We start from the raw sequence: 16369 nt of genomic DNA, 5'->3' as shown, positions 1-16369 counted from the left end.
TGCGTTATCACTTAAAGAATAAATGTTTAAAAATAGAGCACAGATGTGCAATTTGAATAAGAGAGAGAGAAGAAGGAGGAGGAGGAGGGAGGGAGGGTAGGAGGAAGGGAGGAAAGGAGAGATAGCATGTGAGAGGTCTTGGTGTCTGCAGGAGGACCTGTGTTTGGTCCCCTAAGCCCATACATAGGTACTCAGATCACTGACATGCAGTAGGCAAACAGCTCAGACCCAATCCCCACACACGTGTTATCTTTTCCTCCTCCTATTCTCCTTGTTCATATTTCATTTTTATTTTGTTTGTGAAACATATGGCTAGGGCTCTCCTGGAACTCAGGATCCTTCCAGTGCAACCTCCCACAAGTGTCCAGATTACAGAACTATGCCACCACACCCAGCTCCCTGCTTTTCCTAAAAGCTGGCTAGCACACTGGTGAAGCTGCTCTATTCTACTGAAGAAAGCCAAAAGTAAACACTAAAAGCATATATTTCATTCTATAACTAGTAGGCTAAACCCTTTGTTGTTGTGACAAATACCAGAGAGAAATGGTTTTAAAAGAGGAAAAATTAACTTGGCTAGTGTGTCTCTTGGCTGTACCTTTGTTGGCAAAGGGAGAAATAGTGCAGAGTTGCTCCCCACCCAGTGCCCAAGATGCAAACAGGACATCACAGAAAAGGTTTGTATTTTAAGGGCAATCCTCAACTGACCTATTTTCCTCAAAGAGGTTCTAGCCCTACCTTCCCCCACTGCCTCCTCATAAGGCCATTGTTTTACAAGAAGGCAGAGCTCTTGTGTTCCAGTCAACTCCTTACCAGTAATGGCAGCTAGAGAGCAAGCTTTCAACACAGGAGCCTTTTAAAAGTGGGGTACCCCAAACTAAACACTGACAACTAGATGTACTTAGTCTAGGAACCTTGAAACATAACAGAGAGCATCTAAGTTACACAGGCATTTGTCACCAAAGACAGGTGACATCAGACAACTCTGAAATTTCTGCTTCTACAAATATTCTCTGACCCTGGGTCCTCCTGTCTCTTTCAGGAGCCAATGGCAACTTTACTGGTGGTAGAAACCATAAGTGCTCAAGGATGAGGTCAATAGCTCCAAATCCAGAGTGCCAACACATGTCACAGGTGTGCCACCCATCCTTAGAGATAGGAGCTAACTGTTTACAATGTGATTTTTCTGATCAGACCTACAGATGGTCAACCAGAGTCCCTTTCATGATCTGGGAAGATGCCCTCCTAAGAAGGAGAGAAAAGCATGATAACAGAGAAAACACTTGGCCCCCAGAGTCCTTGAACATCCTTAGGTTCACACTGGTGGGCCAAATGTATTTCCCCAGTGTTGGGGTTGAGGCATCGGCTGAGGGGAAGAAAATTATCCAGGCTTGGGCAGCACACCAGAATCCTGTCCAAATACTGGATATTAACAAGAAAGTTTTTTGTTTTGTTTTGTTTTGTTTTGTTTTGTTTTGTTTTAGTAACACCAGGTTTTACCTCCTTGGGAACAGCCCACCTCTGACCTGAGAAGAAGAGATCTGAGAATATTTTAAGGGCATTCTCTGGAACATACTTCGGACACACATGAGGCATTGAAGTGAAAGCTAGAGATGTGGCTACATCCTACCAGGGGACCAGGAACAACTTAAACCAGTGAGAGTCTGCTGAAACAACTGATGCTTTTTTCACTGTGGCAATTCGATCTGGAGTGGGTCTGTGATACATTACAATGCTGGGATCGAATCAAACTTTTCTGGAGCGCATCCAAGCACAACAAGAGGCTATGGGAACCCTACTGCATGGCGCTCCTCTACTGCTGTTCAACTGTGCTTACCTCATCAACTGTAATGCTCATCTACATACAATGCAAGAGAAATGTAAGTGGACAGCAGAGTTCCTTGGTTCAGTGGGCGGGAACAGACCTGGCTAGTCAATGAGTTGACTCTGGCTTTCCCCTCAATACGCCTCTACTCATGCACATATCCAGTTGTGAATAGGGTCCTGAGTTCAGGAGAATCTCTCCTGGACCCTTTGCAGGGTGGCCTCTGCCATTTACGGCCATATCTGTTTAGCTACTCCTTGAAGACAGTCCTGACTTGCAACCCAGGGGAGGCAGGGAGACTGAGTATTCTGTGATGGCCTGGCATAGCCATCTGAATGTTTTCGGAGACACAGGCACTCTTTGCCAACTCTTGGGGAACCGCAGCAAATGAGTGGACCTGTCTTCTCCTCTAACGCCTTCCTGCTCCCAACTGACCTGTGCATTTCCTGACGGCTCAGAGCGATGCCCAGATCTGGGAGGAAAGGAAAACAAAACCCAAGCTCAATCTATCTCTGATCTCAGAAGTATTCTAACTGGTTCTGAGAAATAAGCTGGTTCTAATTTTCACTAAACAATGGTGTCTGGCCCTCATTTAAAAAGGCATTTTCATCAAGGATGTGCCTGTTGGTGCTCCAGCAACAGGGGAACATTTGGGAATAAGGCTTAGGGGGTAAGATTTAGATTTAAGCTTTCTTCAAAAACCCTTTAGCAGCAGGCAGATCCAATGGTTTCAGAATTAATCATTTTGAAGTCAGTCCTTTTATTCAAGGGCAAAAGAAAGGAGTTGGGGGTTGGGCCTGGATTCAGGACACTGAAGACCAAAAGATAGTAATTTTCGATAATTTTTAGAACTCTCTAGAGGAAAAACAAAACAACCCCCCCCCCAAACAAGAAACAAAACTCATTCCCAATTGAGAGCCACTCCCCAAACTGCACAAATCTGGAAGCCAGATTTTTTTTTTTTAAGGTGGGGCATAGCATTAGAGGTATGTGCTTGTGAAGGAGCCGAAATGGGAGGGAAAAAAGTTAGGTTGATTCAAATGCCTCCTCTACCATACTATGTCTAATCATCATCATCATCTTCTTCTTCTTCTTCTTCTTCTTCTTCTTCTTCTTCTTCTTCTTCTTCTTCTTCTTCTTCTTCTTCTTCTTCTTCTTCTTCTTCTTCTTCTCTTCCTCCTCCTCCTCCTCCTTCCTCCTTCCTCCTTCCTCCTTCCTCCTCCTCCTCCTCCTCCTCCTCCTTCTCCTCCTCCTCCTTCTCCTTCTCCTTCTTCTTGTTTTTTAAAATGCAACAAGAAAGAGAAAGTTAATCTGCCTGGCTCTCTTCTAGAAACGACCCAAAGTCAACACTCGAGAAGCATCATAAAGATGCTTGCAGTGTCAGGCATAGTTGGAATTTCTGAACTCACTTCATATCACCTCTGGCTTTCCTGACAGCTGTTCAGGAGGAGTTAAGGTATTTCTCAGTAAACTGATTTATGAGACACTCAGGAGTTGCCACAGATGGAATGGAGGGGTCCCTGACTAATGAGAATTCTCTGCTACATCTGGGATCTGAATGACATTTTATTCAAGAAGGACTCAAGACACTGGAAGTAGTTAAAAGCAGAATATGGTAAATAAATTTGGAAAAGGGCTCAGATTAGCCACCCTATCAAATGCTTTGGGCATGGGACAAGCATATTCTCCAAAGAGGATGTGATACCATTCCTTCAAAAGGTACCTTGGTGGTCCTCTCACTCATTCACATGCTCAACAAGGGGTTGATAAAAGACTGTTATAAGTCTGCAACTGTGCTGACTCTGGAGGTAAAGAGCAAGCAAAAGAAGATCACAAGGTCATCTTTTTTTGGAGGTCACAAACTAGGCACAGTTTCATCCATTACAAGGGCAAAGGCATAGACACATGCATAGTATAATGGGACAAATTGGAGGATGTGATGCCCTTGAGAAGGTTCTAGAGGTCTTACTTGCAGTGACACTAAACACAAGAGCAGGTAAAGGAAGAGGGAAACATGCTGCAGGCAGATGAATCGGCATGTGTGTGCAAGGCAGAGAGAACACTAGTCTCAGTTTGTCTTTATCCTGATGTCAAGCAGAGATCAGCAACGGTTTCAGAAGTGAAGGCTGAAGGGCGGTGAGAACAAAATGAGACATCTTTAGGGAAGATTCTCTTCTGCTCACTGATGCAAAGAATGGCTGGATCACCCACCTGCTATACTTCTGGACCCAGACAACACCACCATAGGGGCACAGCAGTCAGACTGTAGGCATAGGGCTGTGGGGAGCCTTCAGCCAAAGGGCCTTGCTCTAGCATCAGCTGAAAATCTCGGGAGATGGGATAGACTGGCATGAGTCTTTACTGTAGCTTTAATGAAAGTGCTAATGCTTCTAAATTCACAAGCCAACCCCCTGGGAACCTTTGGAAGCTGCAACACTGGATGCTGAACTGTACTTGTGGAGGGACCTAGCGCTGCTCTAGGGCTGTGTTAGTAATCACTTCGTGATTATTGGCAATTTCTAGCCCAGAGCAGGTGTCTCTTAGCAGATCCTATACAGGAGTCCTGCATAGCTCACTTCCCTGCACATAGCTTTCTCCATCCTGCTATGCCCCATTGTTGCCCACTACCATCTGATGTGCCACACTTCAGCTCTGGCAGCTTACCTCTTTTTCACTCCCAGAAGCCTATTGGTTTGCCCTCTGCTTTTGGAGTCAAATCCTGTCCAAGGATTGTACACATGCTGACCCTTCCATGTAATGTGCCTGCCTCAGGGCTGCAAGGATCCCTCTCTACTTGCTTTACCTATTCTCAAGTCCCTTTCCTTAGGAAATTCTTCTCACTTAACCCTAATTTTAGTTCTCTGACCCCAGTCTCCCCCAGTCCACTGCTTTCCTGTTCTTCCTTACACTGGTCTGTATGTTATTTTGTTTTTATCCTGTAGTTTCTAATTTTGTTGCTTACTGCCTTTATTCTATGATTAAAATAAAGTTCTATAAGGAGGGTGTCTTTACTCATTTTAGTTCCTAATTAATATTCCAAAATTGTCTAACACTCTAGACACAGTAAGTACTCTGTATCAAGCACTTGACTCACTTGCCAAGTCAAATGCCTATAGGGCACCTGCTCTCAGCAAGGAAAACAAGCCTTTCTCTCCCTCATGAGCTGAGGAACTAGAATTGGCTTCCGTGGATGGCGTCTCTGAAATGCAGGACCAATGGTCTGTTCAAGGTGAAGAGTACACTGGTTCAGATTGCCTTTACTGTAATCCTTAGGAGAGCTAAAGAAGGCCAACCACACTTCAGTATCAGCCTAGCAAGAGCTATGTCATAACACTCCACCAGCCTTGGAAGTCAGCTCTGCCCTGCAGGGATGGGTGGTATGATGATGGTTAAGTCATTTGACCTCTTAGAATACTGGTTTAATCAATTTCAAAATAAAAAAAAAGATGTTGCTGCCTTTCTCATCATGGTAGGAAAAGAGATGAATCCCTAGCACATATAAGAGAACCTAATGTGAGGAAAAGTAGCTGGATGGCTACTGATGAGGAAAAAATCATAATAGGAGTGTATGTGTGTGTGTGTGTGTGTGTGTGTGTGTGTGTGTGTGTGTGTGTGCATGCACGCACTTGTGCTTGGGCTCAAAGCAAGCACACACACACACACACACACACACACACACACACACATTTGGGATTGGACAGGGCAGTGGAGAGACTTTCTGTAGAAGATTAACTAAGTTTGTATAACATGGTTCATACAACACCATGTGTAAGTTTATATAATATGGTGTATCTCAGGAACCAGGAAGCTTTACTGCCTTCCTTTCTTTTCCATCGTCCTTGCCTCTGAGAGAGCTGTGTTCTCCCCAGCCAGGCAAGAACTGAAAAACAAGAGAGATCTGAGGCTCGTCTTCCCTGGGTGCTTTCTATCTCCAAAGGCTGCACACACAAACCAAGCACATTTAATGAGCATTATGGACTGTGATTGGGGTCTAGGGCACTTGACATGTCTGCTTGATGTTCTCCAAATGCTTGAGAGTTAGGGGGAGGGAGCTAGGAAGGCTAGGTGCTGGTATCTGTCTTCTCTCACCACCACACTTCAAAAGTATGTTCTCAGTGAGCTTTAATTCCCATCTGTGTGCAGGGTGACGGCAGTACAATAAAAATTAAAGTGCCACTGAGGACTGGTAGTGCTGATAATTATTTGTTGTGGCAGCCGTGGCAACAGCAGGAGGGATAGCTGGAGTATATACATACAACGCTCGTTATGTGCCGGGCGCATGCACAGCACCCTGTACACCTTGCCCTTCAAGTCTTTGAATCAGTTTATTAGCCTGATTGACAAAGGAAGCCACTGAGGATCAGGGAGAAGTCTACAACCATCCAGATAGCTAGTCTAGAAAGTGGATGCAAAGGAAGCAGTTCAAGCCAGGATATCTTTGGGAAAATCCCCTTAAGACTGTGTGATCTGAGCACTGTGCTTTTCCTCGCTAAACATCATCTTCTTGTTTCTAAAGGTATCACCCCCTGCTCTAGTTATTGGGTTTTAGTGAGTGAATACCTGCAAAGACCTTAGATTCATTCCTAGCCCAGGGTGCAAGCTCACAGCTACTAGACATGACTTACGATGCAATCAAACTTACTAAACCTAAGAACTCCAGGCTGACATTGTTTTGATATGGGTATTTAAGCAACTACTACAGGTGCAGAAGGCATAGGAACTTCACTATTTCTAGAAATACCCCTTCCCCTGTCACCCAGGACTTCTTCCTGTGTGTGGCAGGGTTTGTGTATTGGGGGAAGAGGAGGAAGATATAAGCCTAAGACATATTACCAGCTGTGGGTCTTTGGTCTATATAACTTAACATTCTTGGATCTCCACTTTAAAAAGGGAGAAGATTTCTGGCTCATATGTACAGAGCTGCTATTATGATTAATGGGAAAAAAAAATCTCTGAGGGACCCTGAACCCAAAGCCCATACCACAGCAAACACTCGATAAATGGAAGATGGAATGGACTTTACAAGCAAATTATCAATTTTCTTAGAGTCATAGTCATTTTCAACGAAGATAGCTAAATGTGGGTTTTTTTTTTAAATCACTGTTTGGTAGGTGGGATGGGAGGAAGGATTTCAAGGCTAAACATATCATCAGGAGTCTACTCTCCTCCTTTGATTTCTCTTTATAAAAACTCTTCCAACTTTGCCTCAGTCTAGGCAGGAGACCAAGTCACACAGCTAGGGTATCCAAGTACCCTATATCTCCAAGCTGAACCTGTCTCAGAATGAAGACTCTGTACAGTTTCCCTCAGTTTTTACTGGCATCTGAGAATGCATTTTTATGAGGCTGAGAGAGAAAGAACAGCTTGAAAAATCTTACTTGACAAAGTAGAGGGTGATATAAAGAAAAAAAAAGTACCTAAGAGATAGGAAAAAAACAAAAACCAAAAATCAAAAAACAAAAAAACCAAACAAAACAAAAAAACAAGCCCCCGTGATTGGTAGTAACATTTTGGCCCCTCTCTGGCTTGTCAGCCTGACCAAGCTATTTGACTCTGAATGGTGGCCACCACATTTGGAATCACTGGGAAAGCTAAAACACACAATGATACTGAGCATCATAAAATGATGCAATCTTCTCTGCTCCCAGACTTCATGGCTGCCAAGTCCTAGAAATCTGCACATGAGGTGATAGTCAAGATAAGAGGTAGGTCTTCTGCATGCCCACCCCACAGTGAGGTGTGTTTCCTTAGCAGCTGACTGACCTGAGACCTTTGGCCCATGTATGCATCGTAGCTGGACCCGTGGTACTTGGCCGTAAAATCTGGGCTGTAGCCAGCATCACAAGTGCACGGAATATTTGAGCACGGGGGATGTTTCCTAGACCTATAGACCTGTGGGAGAAAGCTACAATGGTTAGGTGCAGGAGGGGAGAGTGCTAGGGACTCAGGGAAGGAATCGGGGGGAAAAAAAAGCAAAGGATGCTCATCTTGACTTTCTAAACCCAAGTGATTGGAAAACCCAGTGTAAAAGATGCACAGCCCCAAACAAAGAGGTCGGATATAAGCGGTTCCTGAGCCTGGGGGCCAGTGATAGCAAGGCATGCCATTCTATGGAATGACCCCAATGTCTGGCAGCAACTGAGACCCTCCCTCTGCAAGGAGAAGGTACCCAGGCATGGCAGTGGTCTCTCTCTGTCTTTCAGCAAGGCAGACCTACAGGAAATGGTCTCAAGCTCACCACCAAAGAATGTCTATTCCTTTCCGAGGAGGGGGAGCATTGGTATTGTGCAAAGTCGGAAGGCTTATTCCAAGGTACTGTTTTCAGCATAGTTCATTTTAGCAGGCAAAGTGAACCAATGTAGACACTATGTGGTAACCATGTGCCATGGAGCATTGCAGGGCCATAACTTCTAGCTGAGATGTGGTGGCCACCTTATCACCTTATGAGGCTGCACACCACTGAGCTGAATAGGTTTTATAAAGTAAGAATTTGAATGAATATCTTTGACCACCGCTTTACCAAAGTCCTCATCATACATAAGAGTGATTTCCCCACCCTTTACACATTTTGGGGGGAGAACATAGAAGTATGCAAGTTCTCTCTACTGCTGAGCTACACCTTGGTCCTCTCCCAAGGTATGTATGGATAAGAAACAACATCTGTAGATTTTAGGGATGGTTTTCCAGTATACCTCAGATACGATTTCTACCTAAGCTGCTTCCAGAAACCCCTCCACAAAGCAAAGAGCTTTCTGTAAAAGTTAAAACGCCTTCCATTTCTCTAAGACAAGCAACATGGCCTAGAGAGAAGGAAATAAAGAATAATGGGGGTTAAACAGGTGATTATAAATTATAATGAATCATGACAGACAGGTCTCCAAGCCTAGTCTAGTGGGACCACAGTTGGGAGATGCTCCCTCCCTGAAAGATGCTAGAGGAGACAGCCAAAGAACAAAAGCTGGAAAAGGAGAGAGAGAAGGGAACGTCTGGAAGTAGATGAAGGGAGTTCTTTACAGAGCCCAGAAAGTGAGCAAGATCGAAGGGAAAGATCGTCCCCAGAGTTCAATTAGGAGTTTCTAGGATTTAATTAGAAATGCAAGACTACTGAAAGGAAGAGAGCCGAGAGCTATTTCTGCGAAGATGATGCTAATATAAAAGAAAGGAAAGCGGTGCCAGTCACAGGCCACACAAGCCCAGCCGCATGCACATCAACACAGAGAAGCAGGAACATGGTATTTCAGCAACAGCGCAGGCTGTTTGGCTCCTACCTGGTTGTAGCTGCATGAGCCTGCAGAATGGACATGAGACAATGAAGAATGGCAAACCCCAGGGAAAGCACCGAGGCCCCAGACCCAGCAAGACACACCTGGCGTGCAGGACGCCCCACCTGCTGCTTTAACTGATGCACCAGTCGGTCTTTCTCCCGCTTCAGAGCCATGACTTCCTCCTGTGTCTTTTTCTTTTTGGAGGCAGATAACTCCAGCAAGGCAATGTTTGCGTCTTTTTCACTGATGGCCGCAAGTAGCGCTTCCTGTCTGGTAAGACAAAGATGATTGTGATACCATTTTGCAAAATGAAACAAAACCGAAAACACATCCTCAGATAATTGGCATTTGTAATTCACTTGAGTCACATCATTATTATCTTTGTGGAAAGGACCTATAAACAGTATACTTTGCTCTCGGACAAGGCAGCTGGGTCAGACTCATTAAGACTCATTGTGCCATCTGAGAGAGGGTTTCTTCAAAGGCTTCATAAATACAGCTTCAAGTTAGAAATGGGAGGGGATCAAGATAAACATCTATCCATCCATCAACCTGTTTATCATCTGCCAATCAAGGCTCTATGTATCCAGGGCACCCCCAACAAAACTAGGCAGTAAATTCATTATCAAGTGAGATTTTACATATGACATTGTTCTCCCCATCTCAGGTAGAGATCATTACAAGACTCTCCTCATTTTTAATTTATTTAGCGAATGTGACCGTTGTTTTCATTTCATAGGCATTGCCTGTGACACACAGCTCCTCAGCCTCCAGATTTCAGTCCAAATGTGTCTTCTGCAGAGAAGTTTCTCCAGTTATCATCTCTCACAGTGATGTCCCACCTGCTGCCCTGATCCCCATTTGGATTCTGTCACATCATACTGATTTTCCCATGGTACCCTTTGCCACTCGACAGGAGAATATATATTTACTACTTGTGATACCCTCTCAAACTTAAGGCCTCATTTATCCTTGGCAGTTCCAGGTTCTAGAAGGAGCTGTGGGAAATCAGAAACATTAGTTCTACAATAGATGTGTTCATTTTTAAAATTTTTATAAACTTTGAAAACATAATTCACCTTCTTCTTCAAAATAAGAAACCTAGAGCCAGCAAGATGGCTCAGCAGGTAAAGGTACTTGGGCCACAAGTCTGAAAACCTGAGTCCAGTTTTCTGGAACCCAGCTCCACAAAGTTGTCCTCTACCTTCCATGCTGCCCCCAACACCATCATGCATCCAAGGATGTGCATTAATGCATGTGCACATGTGCACACACAGAGAGAAATAATAAATAGTCTGACATAGTAAACATTCCCCTCTGGGTTTACTTATGACCTCTGATTATTTGGAAGTCTTCAGTTGTTTTCTCCCATTTTTAGAGTCTATTTTCAGGAATGTACTTGTTACAAATTGCAGCCTGGGATAATCTGGGACAATTTTTGACAAGCAAAGGACTTTCTTGGGTGTGTTTATGGATTCCTTCTCTGTCCCTACCACTTGGGCCAGTTTATGTTTACTCTAGATGATTCATAAGACCTCATAGCTTCAGGGGAGCCTCAATATTGGGAATTGTGCATGCATATAAGTCTCAAGACTAAAACTTTGTCATGCACTTGGGCTGCATTTTCTTATCCCTACCATCAGAATTGACTTCTTCTTAATGTTTGGACAAGATGGCCACTATTCTCCCAACCAAATTTTCATGACATGGATATGTAAGATCTTTATGGCCTCTACTAATGCCTGGCAGTGGGAGTTTCTGCCAGAGGCTCAGGCTGATATCTGTAAGAGTAAAACATACCAGGAAATGCTTCCCCTTTTCAAATAAAAATTGGTAGAGCTCACACGAGAAGCTTCCCTGGGATGGCAGAGTATCCTGAGAGGGCAGAGCTCTTGTCACTCTGCTATTACACGCTTTCTAAGATACTGGGCTGGAGAGGTTGTGTGGACTCCAACCAAGGGAGAGCCCCTGTGCTCAGGTTTATATCCAAGTCTTATCACTCATGGACTCTTTACAAATACATTTTTTTAAAAAAAATGGTGACTGAGAACTGCAAACATTTTTATTTTAAGTTTTTGAATGAACCAAATTTCTATATATGTGGAGGGAAGCAGAAATACGTTATTTAAATCTCCCATTCTCTTCCAACATTAGTCATTTTCTCTGATGTGCCTAGACACACCATGGAGGTCAAAACATTTTACTATCTCTTCCTAAGTAGACATCAAAAATAAATTTTTTTCATTGGTGTTAACTTAAGAGATCAAGTTTTGGAAAGCTTGTGGTAAACTGAGCTCTCTCCCTACGAATACCTCTTTACAGCGATATGAAACCATTTAAAATAAAAGTCTTAGAGACCTGTGAAAAAATTAAGTTTTCTGGGAAACTGTCCATCAGGAATCTTGTATTTCTGCACATTTTAGAAGCAACAGTATTGTCTTTTTTTCTGATAAATCTTTCCAGGAAAGTTGTATAGCAATGAGCCGTGAAGGACATAGGTGGTCTCTCTCTGGGTCAAAAGGAAAGTGTGCTTTATATGGCATAGCGTAGTGATGAGCAATGGTCCAGCGTGCCATTGCCTATTACAAAGCATCCAAGTACCCTAAGACTGGAGTTGTTCTCCTGTAATACAAACATCTTCGTGAAGGTTGTCATCTGGTCTCTGTAGGAGCAGTTGCAAGGGGGAATAGATGCAAACATGCTAATGCTGATCTCTGCGTTAGCACCAATAACATTGTTTTTCTCTGGCACAGGAGTCTCATCTCATCTCTTGCACTCATGACTGATGTGGGACAACATGCTACATGCCAAGAGAGGTGGTCTCAAACTCTCCACTGTTCTAGAGATGGAAGTGAATATCCAACAGGATCCTGGACAGAGAACGTGGCAGACATGGACTCACCTTTACCGGTTTTCTGTTTATTCCCTGCTATGCGGTTCCTTCCTTCCATAAGACACCATCAGAATAAATGTTACAGACCGTAAGTAAATCCGTGAACACGCCAAGAAACAGCAGGTACCATCTTCCAAAGCTTTGTAGATTTAAACGTTTTCAGCAAAGATATTTATGTTCTGTCTATCACTCTCAGCCTTGATGTTTGGCTAGGGGCACACAGTTTTCACATGTGCAAGTCTGGAACAATCTAGGTTGACTCCCACTTGAAAAATGTCAAGAATCTCCTAACAAGACTGTCTGAGTCTACTTCTGCCCCCTTGGCCGATTTTCCTCTTCCAAAGTTTGATGTTACCCAGCTTTAATAACAATGCTTAAATGATACCATAACCCAAAGACTGAGCATTCAAAACTCCCCTTCCCGATGAATCTATAATTTATGGTGTTCAAGGTTTTAATACCTCTCCTTTTATAATACTATTAAAAGTAATAATAATAATATAATGAATTATTATTATTACTATTATTTCATCATCATCATCATTATTGCCAGGAATTGAACCAAAGTGCTGTATATGCCCAGTAAGCACTCTACCACTGAGCTACAAACATAGTCCCAATAAATTAATCTTTAATTCTTACATTAGTGTTAAAGAAAAATACAAATTAGTTTCTGATTCTTTATAGATGTTATCACCAAATATATTTCATAAAATGACTTTTATAAAAATACTTTCAAGGCCATCCACCAACATTTATATTCATAAAAATAACCCATTTGGTTCTTTACTTTATTTTGGTTGACCAATATGTCTTATATTTGTACTATACAATTATAAAACTCTCAGTAAAATTCATTTAATGAAGATCATATGTATTTTGAAACCCTCACTTAAATGCTGGCCAGACACTAATATGATTCCACTTAAAATATATTGAGATTTACAGTAAATAATGGTGATCATTACATTACAGGAGCAGTTATCAGAAGATAACAAAAATATATAAAGATGCACAAGTAGAGCCCATCACTCATCAGGGTATCTGGATTGGTTCTGACTGTCTCTGGCTGCATTTGTATAGCTAGGTATGAGAGGCACAGGCTCGAGTTGGCAGAATCAGAGCACTGCAGTTTATACAACCAGTTACAAAATGACTGAAGGGGGGGGATTCAAACACTTGTCCTACCATCTCCAGTATTTTTAAATCATGATGAGCTAACATCTGTACAGTTATGGGTTTTCACAATCTTTGCTTTACAAGTATCCTTTTTATATAGTGATACTGAACATAATTTAGAAAAGATGAGCTTCATTTTGCCAGCTCCATATCCTACATCTATGCTTTTACAGTTCTGGGGCATCCTTGCCAACCCACTGCCACAGAGCATCCACACTCAAGTGCTTCAGTGAAACACGTGCAGCTCTGATGGAGAGAACAGACTGGGAGGCTTCAGTTAACAATCTGCTTTTCTCACCATGTGCACAAGTTTGGTTCGGTCACTTGGAAAGTTAAACACATTTGCAGTTCTGAACAACCATTCTAAGAAGTCCAACTTAGAAGACACTTGACAATAAACATAGAGGAAATTTCTTATTTTTCTAATAAATAATCTGCGTCCTGAATCCAAGACCTGATTGAACTCTTCCTTAGAAACTGATTCTGTCCCATCAACCAGAAATGTTGCTGGATCTTTAAATCCCTCTCAGACCTCAATCCAACCTTTTTTTCTTTTTTTCTTTTTGCTCACAGACAATACCTCCTTAGTCATTTAGTAGGGTTAAGTATATACTGGAAGCTTGCATTATTATCTGTAGACCAGTGCTATACTTTAGTGTAGAGTTACTGGGATAATCTGTCTGTGCACCAAAATATAGCTTAAAATATGAAAAGGAAGCCCAAATATGCTAGCAAAGAAGATAAGATAATGCAAAGAGAAATAAATCTATGGAGTCTGCTGTGTGCCAAGCTAAGAAAGTGGAGTATAGACAGCATTTTATCAAAGTGCAGCCTAAACAAATGTCAAAGGGAATAACTTCTTTAACAAATATGGGCAACAATGGAGGGGAGATAGGAGGAGTCCTGTGCCCCTAGTGCATTTAGGAGGGGTTAACAATGGATAAAAATATTCACAGGAACACACTTAATAACCCTAAACTGTCATTCACTTTGTAGGAGGTAGTCAAGACACAGCTAATAAAACACTGGAAAAAAAATGGTTTTAGCCATCCTGAAAACCAGCCTCCAGAGACCTGCACAGAAGAGGGCTGGAGGCTACCTTTTACCAGGGTAAATGTCTCCTTTTGTGTGTCGCCCACACAAACCCTCACCGGGAGAGCGTCAGGATTGGCTGAAGGTGACGCACAGCTATGACACATATCACCATCAGTTCAACAGGGCACATTGTAAACATTTTTCACTCACTCCCTGCCACTCTCATTCTGCTAAGGATGATTTGAGCTTCGGAAGGGATGTAAAATGAATTTTAAGAGTTACACGTGAAGTAAGCCAATTAAAGACTGTTATAAATCGGACTAAAGCAGACGCATGAACACATTTTTTTTTTCCTTGCGGGCTCTTGTTTTAGTTAGCTGACCCATCTTTAGGAACACATTCAATTACAAAAGCAGATGCTTGAAAAAAGTGCATTCCATTTAGAAACGTTTAGATAATGACATATGAGGGTGGACCTACATTATGTATGGTGTTCAGCCCCAGGCAGTTATGCTCCAATCAGACTGTGGGAAAAAAAAATTCGCTCAATCAACTTTTCCCAGTTAATTGTTGTTTTCTTTCCCTTGTGACCCTGAATCTTCAACCGTAAGTTCAGTAGGAGGTGACTTAAGACAGCCGGTGACGAAAGATCTTGTTCAAAACAGCTTCTCTCTCACCCCTCGGTGAGTGCTCTGAGCAGCTCTGGAGAGGGGTGCTCACTTGCCTCTGTTTTAAAGATAGCTTTTCAGACAGCAACTGGAGATAGAAGTGGTCTTTCATGTTAATTAATACTTGCCATGACTACTCAGACAATGATATGGAAAAGCGTAAGAGCTTTTACAAAAACCTGAAGTAGCTCACTCCAAGTATGATCTACAAGGTGAGACATATTTGAGTTTCATCAAGAGCAAAGAATAGAGACAATTCATAAAGGCCAGGATCTGTCAGGCTGGATTCTATAATGCACTTTGCTCTGTCACTCATCTAAACATGACCTCAAAAAAAATAGTGTATTCCGATTACCAAGGAACTCATTCTTTGAAACTTCATAGCATCTGATGGGAATTTCCTATAACAGAGGCCACAGGGTCTTGTGGAAGTTCTTTACTCTATGCAGTGGCTTCCACCTGAATTCTAGTTTACCATGTGACCCATGGAAGCAGCTGGTCTACCTTGTTAGTTGCTTCAAGTGCAACCGTGCTGCAAGCTAGCTCTCACACAGGGGCACCTGTGGCACCAAGATGGCAAAGGCCAGCATGCTTAGTGTTACACGTCAAAGGAATGTTGTGAATCTGAAGTTTAAAGATTTCCCTACCTGAACAAGGTTCAAGGCCAGAAGAAGTGCTAGCTCCACCCCAAATCATCCAGGCAATTTCTATCCCTTTGATAAATTGAAAAAGAGGCAATGAAGAAGGGTAGGAGGGAATGTTGTCTATTTGTTTAAGTCTTGGCCGTGGAGTATGACAGATTACTGTATGCTAGATCGAAAAGCAAGTAACTGGGGCAGGGGAGGGCAGGGGAGAGCAGGGGAGGGCAGGGGAGGGCAGGGGAGGGCAGAGGAGGAAGGCTGGGTAGGGTTTCCTTTGAGTACCTTATTTCTTAAGAAGAAGCTTACATTTGGAATGAAATATCACTGGGGTCTTTTAGAAAAGCTACAGATTCTTAGTGCTTGAGCTTTGGAGTCAAACATTCCTGGATTTGCATGTAAGCAATGCTTACTGTTTTTATAACTGGGCAATCATTGAATGTCTCTAAACTTTGACATAGTTATAAATGAACCAAAAAGGATAACTATAAAAATTAATGTGAAATATATGACATAAAAATAAAAACTAAATGTGATAATGCATTCCAAGGCTTCTGTTTAGTTTCTGACGTTACCACATGATAAATGCTAGCAACTGCTGTTACAGAACTTGGACACCACCAAGTGTAAAGATTTGAAAGTTTTGCATTATCGTATACCAGGCCCCTCTTTGTATTAAATACATCTAAACATATAATGAGTCTCTTCCTTTCAAGACAGTGTTTCAAAGAAACCTCTAAAATTGGTTTCTGTTAAGCAGAACATTTGACTTTCATGAGCTGACATCTGTTTCGCAAACAAACTTAAAGGAGAAAACAGATTCTGAGTGTGGAAAGGGCTCTGTGGACCACAGAGGAGTTGCATCCCAG

The 16369-nt window shown here is 42.5% G+C and overlaps 1 protein-coding gene across 37 annotated transcripts in view; it reads right to left on the bottom strand.

Moving 5' to 3' along the window:
- Erc2 (ELKS/RAB6-interacting/CAST family member 2) overlaps positions 1–16369 on the bottom strand; it is an 856263-nt gene that overhangs the window by 197603 nt on the left and 642291 nt on the right. For 19 of the 37 annotated variants that reach the window (XR_383172.4, XR_001781112.2, XR_383171.4 and 16 more), the window contains 2 exons: positions 9210–9357; positions 7586–7714 (listed from right to left, as the gene is read on the bottom strand). Coding sequence is in view for 28 of the 37 variants with exons in the window: in XM_006518931.3 (XP_006518994.1) it covers positions 7586–7714; positions 9210–9357 (277 nt within the window). In the remaining 9 variants the exon portion in view is untranslated. Of the gene's footprint in view, positions 1–7585; positions 7715–9188; positions 9358–16369 lie in introns of all 37 variants that reach the window. The other 18 variants (XR_001781113.2, XR_001781115.2, XR_001781114.2 and 15 more) reach the window with 2 other exon arrangements.

This window comes from Mus musculus, chromosome 14 (assembly GCF_000001635.26).
Source record: "Mus musculus strain C57BL/6J chromosome 14, GRCm38.p6 C57BL/6J".
NCBI lineage: Eukaryota > Metazoa > Chordata > Mammalia > Rodentia > Muridae > Mus > Mus musculus.
Note: the sequence above shows the minus strand (reverse complement) of the source record. Positions and strands in the feature narration are given on the sequence as shown.